Below are 9,909 nucleotides of genomic sequence, written 5' to 3'. Positions count from 1 at the left end.
ACACTGTTGCGACATGTCTCTTTCACTCCCTATCATTTTTCTCACTCTGTGGTGGTTTCTGTCACGTGGCAATGCAAAAAAACTACGTGACGAATGTAAGCGCGTTCAACATGTTGCAGTGCGAAATAGATTTAATTAGGTATGACTCATACGCGCTTTTTCGATGCATTTCAACGCTAAAATAGGTGTTATTGTGTTTTAACATAGCCCACCTAGACGACTGCTGAGCGATAAAAATGATTGAATGTTACATATCTGCTGGTGTTCATTCTTGTGTTTTATTGGCGACAGATCAAGTTATCTCAGGACAAACGATCTCAGGACAAGTGATGTCAGGACAAATGATCTAAGGACAAGTGATCTCAGGACAAATGATCTAAGGACAAGTGATCTCAGGACAAATGATCTAAGGACAAGTGATCTCAGGAGAAATGATCTAAGGAAAAATGATCTCAGGACAAATGTTCTCAGGACAAATGATCTAAGAAAAAATGATCTAAGGACAAGTGATCTCAGGACAAATGATCTAAGGACAAGTGATCTCAGGAGAAATGATCTAAGGACAAATGATCTCAGGACAAATGTTCTCAGGACGAGTGATCTCAGGAGAAATGATCTAAGGACAAATGATCTCAGGACAAATGTTCTCAGGACGAGTGATCTCAGGACAAATGATCTAAGGACAAACAATCTTAGACTAAATATCCCATGCAAAATATCATATTAAGAAATTGATATGAGGAAAAATTATCTTTTGACAATGATCTCAAGACAAATGATGTAACCCAGAAAAAGATTTCTTATCATATGTCTAATTCGTGCATCAGGTGATAGCACGTGTTTTTCGTGACCCTGTATCATTAGTGTCTGATTATTACATACGCGTTGGTTGGGTTGAACACTAGAATAATTAAATCAGATTTTATCTCTGCACAACGTTTCGGTAATGTAGCTTTACTGCAACATCGGCAAGAATAATTCAAGCGTAGCAACAACAACACCTCTGCCGAGGCAGATGTTTTCCATCACATTGAATATCTGCTGAAATTTATTTTCAAAAGAATTAATCAACAGGGCACGGAGTGTAAACGTTTAATTAAATTTTGTAATTTATCCTAAGCATTCAAATTGTAAACTAAAAATTATAGAAAAAAACAAGATTTAAAAAAAATCCCTACCCCTAATGTTAGCAGTGTTCTTATTCGAAACATGTTTTAGTTTACACTTATGTTGATATCAATGTTAGATATGACAAAAATAAATGCTCCATAGAGTCAATTGCATATATGTAGCCACATATATGTATATTCTATAGTAATGCTTAATGAAATGGATGAAAGATAATGGCATTTACGATGAGTAGTAATGAGCATTGACCTAGTTGTTTCGGGGTGAAGTTCCATTTTGTCCAATTTCGTCCACTTAACATGCTGATTGGTACATATTTGAAGTTCATGCTCAAGTGAATGAACGCTGTTTACAAAGAAATATAACGAAGTATCTTCAGCGAACATATCGCACTAACCTGCATCGATATGCAAAGCAAGATTATTTAAGTGTAATGAAAAAATGTAAAGAACATTATAATAAAACTGGGAACTCCTAACCTAAAATAACATATTTCTGTAAAGATAATGTATTAAGATAAAAAGGAGTGACGTAACCTAACGGTAGTTTCGTTGAAGAATGGAATACAATTCATCTCTCTTAGGCTGTCTCATTCTCTATATTTCCCTTTATTTTCTCCCACTTTCTCTATGCACGATGTGATCACGTGATAATGCAAAACGTTTTAAAACTTGTGATAGATCTGGCAACTTGCAACATGTTTCATTTCGAAACAAATTTATTTTTGTTAACCATGTGGGCATTTTCTTCACGCTACAACGCAGATTGGTTTCAACATTTTAAAAATACGGGCTCCATACGCGCATGCTTACGCGATAACAATTTCGAATGTTACAACTCAGCTAGTATTCACAATGCCAGAAGGTTTTTTTTTGTTTTAAATCTTATTTTACAAAATTGTTTTGCACGTGGCTTCGTGTTCGCGCATACAGGAAAACTGAATTTGAATACAAATTAGATATAATGTCGACAAAATGCTTTTAATTCTAAATGCCATGGGACATTAAAATGGAATTATTCTAAAAAGATTACCATAATTAACAGCACTGATGTATATAAAAAGACTGGTATTATCATGGTCTCTAACGGTTGTCTGACCCTATCTTCGTTGCGGTGAAATAAAATTTCAACTGGGTATGTTAAAAACCGTTTATTGATAAACGCGAACTTTTTGGCTATTTAATGATGGTTACTTATTGCGTTTAGTTTTAGAAAAATCTTGTCTTATTTTAAAATGTGTAACCTTTTACTGACAATGTTTTTGTACATTATTTGTTTGGAAAACATGTAAATCATTTCGCTTAGTTAGAAATAATTCAAAATTTTCACACATTTGTTTTGACTATTTTTATTTTAAAATTGTGACGCATAAAAAAATAAAATGAATTTACTTTTTGAATCGTAATTGTGGTCATATTTTGTGACAGATAATCGACTCAGCCTATCTTCTTTACTTTGTTAAATGTTATGCTTTTAATAGATATACGCTTGACGTCATGTCGTATTTATAAGACGTGAACGTTAGTTGCATATTATACTCCGGAATACACATTAATTTGTGTAGAATTATAAAATTGTAATGTGATCATATTGTTTTAACGTTGTATGCCGAATTAAGGACACTCTCTATGAATTTTAAAAACGTAATGACTGCCTTGTGTTGAAATGTAAATCTAGTGACAACAGATGGGCTAGCAACCAAAAAATATTTGAATACGACATAATTGAAAAAATAGTTCAGAATATGACAATAAAGAATCTGATTGTTTTGTTTTATGTTGAAACTTGTGAGTATTTCTATATATTTTAATCAGCAATATTTACGGAACGATTCTAAATTAAAATGTATTAGCAAATAGTTTAGTATTGATTACAATACTGCTTAAAAAGACGTTAATATCCTCATCATGAACAGCTTTAAAGAGTTTCAGTCCCTGCTTTTAAAGTAACTGAAAAATACTATATTTATATGAGTGAAAATTTACTCATATTTGTTTATATATTTGTTTAAACACGTATACGATTTCTAGATATAAGTATCTTAATATAAATAATTTTGTCAACTGTTTTTATGATGATAATTTACAGGTTACGGTCATGTTGAAGTCTGTTCTAGTCGTGTTTGCTGTGGTGGTATCACTATGTGATGCCTTCTCAAGGGAGAAACGCGGAGATGTTGATTCTTCATGGTTTGCGAACAACTTCAAATTATGCCTGCATTGGTCAGGGACGTTTGACTGGTTTCAATGCAACGGTGGTGGCACAACTCCTCAAGACCTTTGTGCTAACGTCAACCAAATGACCCCTTTTTACCACGACTGGACGGATTGGAGAATTGGTGGCTGTAAGATGCAATGGGGGATCATTTCCTCTGCGACTAATCCTCCAGATTGGCTGAGTAAAGTAAAGATGTGCTATCAGTGGTACGCAGAGTCTGACGCTACTCAATGTGGGGGTGATGCTGGTAAAACCTACTGCGCTGATGTCAACAAATACACCACTGAATATTTTGATGACACAGGCAATCGAGATGGGGGCTGCATGATGAGATGGATGATTCAAGTCCCGGACAGCTCCCCAACTTGGATGAAAGGCGTGCAGATGTGCTTCAACTGGGAAGCAGAAGGAGACGCAGGACAGTGTGGTGGAAAAGCTCCGTTCAGCCAGTGCGTCAAAGCTAACAGTTGGACCGAGTACTACCGTGACAAAACTGACGACAGAAGAGGAGGCTGCAAGATGAGCTGGGGCTTGAAGACTTCTAATTGAAATGAAGTTGAAAATTAATTAAAATATTTATTTTTTTTTGTTTTAAATTTAGACAAAATCAAATGCTTCATAGCATGTATTGTCCTTTGAGAAATAAATTCAACTTGTAAATTAAAAAAAAAATCTGCTTTTATTTTCTCAGAGTTGATTAGACAAGAGTGAATTAATATTGTTCCTATGTATATATATTTATATTGGGTCTACGACAAATTCCCGAAAGACACTTGCCCGAATGCCGTTTGCCCGAAGGCCGATTTTCCGAATGGACACTTGCCCGAATGCGACAAACGCCCGAATGGACACTTGCCCGAATGCGACAAATGCCCGAATGGACACTTGCCCGAATGCGACAAATGCCCGAATGCCACTTGCCCGAAAAATGTTAATATTATTTATTACTAAATAATCATTCGTTATCAATTTAAATTTAAAATTTTGGTAAACAAAACACATCTACGCAAAAAGAAAGTGAAAAAAATAATGTTATATATTATACGCAGACATTTTAAATTAATTTGTATTTGATCTTTAAAAAGTGTAGAAACATACTTTCTCTTCCATATATATGATATTAGACAAAAATACAATTTTCATTCATCTCCGGATTTTAAAATGAGTTTTGCTTTTTTTATTAAGTAATCGCTTCAACACATTGACTTAACAAGGTGCATTAAATGGAGATCAAACATATCTGACTACGTTTAGTTTTTAAATTTGCCACCTATACCTCGCCTCATTCTTTTGTTGAATGATCACCACACAAGTTTAAGCATGACAAGATAAACAAACAAACGTTCCTCTGTTCAATGTAGCGAGACGCCGCGCCGCCTACGCCGTGTCATAAAAGCTATACAACCACCGCAACACGTCGGCTAAACAAGGTGTTCAAAACATACATCAAAAGAATGTTCGAACACCGCCGCCAACATCACCTTACATTTATTAAAGAATTAAGTTTTTTTTACAGCTCTTTCTCAGTTTTGAAAAAAAAATAAAAGCTAAATTTAAAAATATAAACATCTTTGTTTTATGCTTAGAATTGTGTTTATAATCAAAATTTCAAACTTAAACTGATTAAAGAATGTCTATTTGGAAATATTATTTATTATCTAATATTAACATTTTTCGGGCAAACGGCCTTCGGGCAAGTGGCATTCGGGCATTTGTCGCATTCGGGCAAGTGTCCATTCGGGCATTTGTCCCATTCGTGCAAGTGTCCATTCGGGCATTTGTCGCATTCGGGCAAGTGTCCATTCGGGCATTTGTCGCATTCGGGCAAGTGTCCATTCGGGCGTTTGTCGCATTCGGGCAAGTGTCCATTCGGGCATTTGTCGCATTCGGGCAAGTGTCCATTCGGGAAATCGGCCTTCGGGCAAACGGCATTCGGACAAGTGTCTTTCGGGAAAACGTCCGGCTCCCATTTATATTTATATTAAGTGTCTTTTTGTATACTTCTGACTATTGTTTCTCGACGTGTTTTTTGTTGTCAGTGATTTAGGAACAATTTAGTGAGGCGTAGTGTGTAAGGTGTGTGTGTACGTCAGTTTTGTGCACAGGTTTTAAATTCCTTTTTTTTAGTGCTGTGGGATGAGGATGGTTGTCTGCCGTTCAGACTCCTAGACTATCTATGGCATCAAAAGTTGAAGGGGGTATGCTCCTTAAAAGAATCACAAAACTCCTTGTTTTTCGTCGTAATAGGTTTCTTGCAAATTTGGATACTTTGTCCCTTTTTGTATTAATAAAAAAATAACTTTAATAAGAAGAAAAATCAATGTGCTTAAAATGCTATTTTTATGACCCTATTAATTAAAAAATAATAAAATAAATGTTCCCCAATCTTACAAGCTCTCTAAGAAAAGTTTGATATCCGTCCGTCATCATATTGTATTTGGCATAAATGGAAAGCTGAATTTTTCGTGTATTTGATAATCTTAATTTCAGTCATCCCGGAAACACCCACAGCTTACAATCAGGTTTGCATTTTACACAGATACGAGCTGACCCGCAACGTAAGTATACGCCGCTAGTTGTTTTATTTTCTACTTCTCGGTAATTCATAATTTGTGAATTCGACACTACCAATGCTGCCACTGAAAATGTTTTGCTTTAAACACTATCAGTAGCTTGTGAAGGACGATCATCCTCACCCTCAGTTCCCTTCCAGGCGTCCATTATAACAGAATACAGACGACTGTAAAAAGATCAATCAAAAGGCATCATTACCTCCCCTTAGTTTCCAATCGTTTAAAACTCAATTATATGCCCCTTATGGCATTTACTATTTCGACCCGGCTCTACGATTGTAAACATTTGGCGTGAACCACAGCTCTCAAGACTGATCAGGGTGGGAGTGGCAGCAATATGCCTAGAGAGCAAGGGAGGGGGCGTTTCGGCGTGCGTACGTAGTGTCCCGCATGTTCCCTACATGAAGAGAATTATATATATACGAGCTGACCCGTGACGTAGCATACGCTGCTATCTAGTTGTTTTATTTTCTGCATTTCACTAATTCATAATTTGTGAATTCGACACTACCCTACCCCCTGCCCACCCCCCCCCCCCCCCCGCCCACCCTATTACGCCCAGTGAAAGCAACCGTTTACAGACGACAATGAAAATATCAAGCTGAATTTATTCTCCCCTTAGTTTTCAATCGTTTGAAAACTAAATTATCTGCCCCTAGTATTGTAAATATTCGATGTGAACCACAGCTCACCTGACAGGTTGGGTTGAGGGTTGTGGCTAAGCTGCGTGGTGTTTTCTATGGTCTTCATGAAGAGAATTATATATATACGAGCCGACCCGCGGCGTATCATATGCCGCTATTTAGTTGTTTTATTTTCTACTTTTCAGTAATTCATAATTTGTGAATTCGACAGTACCACGGCCACTGAAAATATTTGCTTTAAAACACTATCAGTAGCTCGTTAAGGACCATAACCCCCACCCTCCTTTCCCCCAACCCCTACCCTACCCTACACCACCCCCCCCCCCCCCCGCGTGACAACAGCCTCCTCTTAGTTAACTCCCCTAAGCTTAAAATCGTTCAAACTAAATTATCTGCCCCTAATAGTCGCCACTAAACCCGACTCTACGATTGTAAACATTAAGCGTTAACCTGAGCTCACTAGACCATGTGTGGGTGGTAGGGATATGCCTAGAGAGAAAGAGAGGGGACTGCTATGCGCGCTTACAGCTTGGTGTTTTCTATGTTCTCTATTAAGAAAATTATATATATAAATATATATATATATATATATATATATATATATATATATATATATATATATATATATATATATGTATATATATATATATATATATATATATATATATATATATATATATATATATATATATATGTATATATATATATATATATATATATATATATATATATATATACACCCGAGCTGACCCGCGACGTAACATTGGTCGTTTTCTTTTATTTACTACTTTTCACTACGTTATAGTTAGTGAAATAGACACTACTCTCCCTTCCTTTCCCCCTCCACTCCCCCCCCCCCCCTCTACCGTGAAAGCCGCCGTCCGGGACGACAGTTTACAAACTACAATAAAATGCTCAAGTAGAACTTCTTACCTCTCCTTAATTTCAAATCGTTTAAAACATAACTTATCTGCCCCTAATAGCCGTTAGTAAATTGACCTGGTTCTACAATTGTTTACATTCGAGATAAACATTAGCTCACCCGAATGCTGGGGTAGGGGTGATAGTTATGCCTAGAGAGCGGGGGGGGGGTGTAATGGCGTGCGTTAACGTGGTGTCTCGCATGGTCCCCATAAAGGGAATTATATATATATATATATATATATATATATATATATATATATATATATATATATATATATATATATATATATATATATATATATATATATATATATATGGTATTTTCGTGACCTACGTTTCGTTATTTTTGACTGTTTTTCTCAGTTCGCAGGTTTTTAACACTAAACAGTCTACTACGTTTTGATTTATTAAACAATACCCACCATAGTTTAGTTATTGTTCTTCATACAAAAATGCAACGTTTGTCACCAAGGAATTGTGATTGTTTTCATAGAAAAAAAGTATATCCAACTATATAATGGACCACGTGCGCACTTCTCTCTCTCTCTCTCTCTCTCTCTCTCTCTCTCTCTCTCTCTCTCTCTCTGTCTGTCGGTCAGCAAAATATTTTCGCCGGACATCACATCAGAAACTGCAGCGATATATGAAGAACTTTATACGGACTTTTGTTGAAAATAATATGTTAGATGTTTTAAATGTATAACCACAATTGTATTTAAAGAAGAAAAATAAAAAATAAAGGCGTATTCGAATGTAGAAAAACACTTTTAATTATGCAACCGGAAAAGTGTTTAAACTTGGGACAAGAACGCATTTAACAATGACGGCGCTTATTGTTTACACTAAAAAAAGAGCACGAAACTGATGACGTCATCTTCCGAGTTTAGAATAAAAAGAAATGAACTATTTCATTCAAATATGATTTAGAGCTATGTACGCTATGAAATGTATACAATACGATTTTCTTGGCCTAAACTTAAAAAAAAATATTTTATCTATTTGGATTCTAGATCTAGACTAGATATAAATCTACGCAAAAACTTGACGGAGACGCTACGTAGCTAAGATCTATTCTAGATCTAGATTTGGACTCTATCTACTGTAGAATCTATTCCAAAAATAAATTTCTATAATAAACTTTTTCAGGACTTAAATATTTTATAGAAATCTTTGTACAAGGTAACTAATTAGCTGAGATGATAGTGTACTTGATACCACACAGGTGGTGCTGGATCGAGACACACCAAGTCAAACCTAATTTTTTTATATGTGAATCTTCCTATTTTAGACTATAAAGAAAGGAACTACTTTGGAAATCTTTGTTTATCTATGCCCTTTGCTAATATCTCTAATATATGAAGCAAAGTTGTCGGGTGCCCGACATCGGGCACTTCCCGGCGCCGCAGGCGCTTCAAATTTGGCAGGATTTTGCCTTGGGGCGACAGAACACCGGGGCCGGTGCCGGTTGGGCTAAGCGTCTACGATGAGGGGGTCAAAACAGACCTCGACTGACCGGCGCCTTATATGAGCTATAAATCGAAAATAATTTGTCCACGAAGGAAAATGTTTTTGAAAGCCTAAGCGAAGCTGGGCAGCATGCCTAGTGGTTAATAATAGACCTTACAAAATTCTTAATAGTAGCTTATTTCAAAAAATTGTCGTAATAAAACTTTTAATATATACTGAAATATGCAGTTTAAATTTGATTGCTTTAAATGCCTAAATTTAAAAAAACTTAGCTTTTTTAAAAGTACCGAAAAATTTTAAAAGGTGGAGTTTTTTTTGGGGTTTCCATGACAACCAAAATTATTTTCAACCCTTCTGTTTTGCTGTTTAATACTTACTTTCATGTGCCAAACATGGTAAAAGTATTCAAAAGGCTTTAGATCTTAAATTGTAAAAAGAAATAGAATAAAACGGAGCATATCCCCTTAATTTTAATAAAAAGTTAGTAAAAATCAACTCTATATCTACATATCTGCAAATGGAAGCAAGGTTTCTCTTCTAATCATTTTAAACACGGCAGTTTTAAATATTCACGTTGGACAATTCTTAAAATGCTTTTGCTCTAGAAAATATAGCTGTTTATTTCCCTTAGAATGGTTGTAACATTTTTTTTATTCTTCGGCGATACTAAGCAAAATCTTTAGATACCCGTGTTGTTTTACTTTTAAAAGAAACTAGACTACCCGTTATCTAGTTAGATAACTGTGGGTTTCGGATGTCATCCATTAATGACATAACGTCTGTCACTTATTATCACAAAATAACCAGACACCACATTCAATAAGACGTTTTTTTATCTTTTAAAAACACAGATTTCTGCTGAGCATGGGTCTAACCACACTATCCCTTCATAAACTGACTTCACAGGTTACCTACTCAACTCTACTTCACTTGCCCAGTGTCCCGCCAAGTTTCAG

At 35.6% G+C, this 9,909-nt stretch overlaps 1 protein-coding gene across 1 annotated transcript; it reads left to right on the top strand.

The window, feature by feature from the left end:
* Positions 1 to 2,206: 2,206 nt before the first annotated feature.
* LOC131943585 (perivitellin-2 67 kDa subunit-like) lies at positions 2,207 to 3,986 on the top strand. The gene is made up of 2 exons (XM_059303796.1): positions 2,207 to 2,262; positions 3,217 to 3,986. Exon 2 carries the CDS (start codon positions 3,226 to 3,228, stop codon positions 3,892 to 3,894), a length of 669 nt encoding a protein of 222 aa, XP_059159779.1. The 5' UTR covers positions 2,207 to 2,262; positions 3,217 to 3,225; the 3' UTR covers positions 3,895 to 3,986.
* Positions 3,987 to 9,909: the final 5,923 nt, after the last annotated feature.

Source organism: Physella acuta, unplaced genomic scaffold (assembly GCF_028476545.2).
Source record: "Physella acuta isolate Inbredline_101_S28 unplaced genomic scaffold, ASM2847654v3 ptg000462l, whole genome shotgun sequence".
Taxonomy (NCBI): Eukaryota; Metazoa; Mollusca; class Gastropoda; family Physidae; genus Physella; species Physella acuta.
Note: the sequence above shows the minus strand (reverse complement) of the source record. Positions and strands in the feature narration are given on the sequence as shown.

Bases quoted from the DNA above. Each gene is read 5' to 3' on its own strand.
- LOC131943585 (XM_059303796.1), top strand. From the start codon at position 3,226: ATGTTGAAGTCTGTTCTAGTCGTGTTTGCTGTGGTGGTATCACTATGT.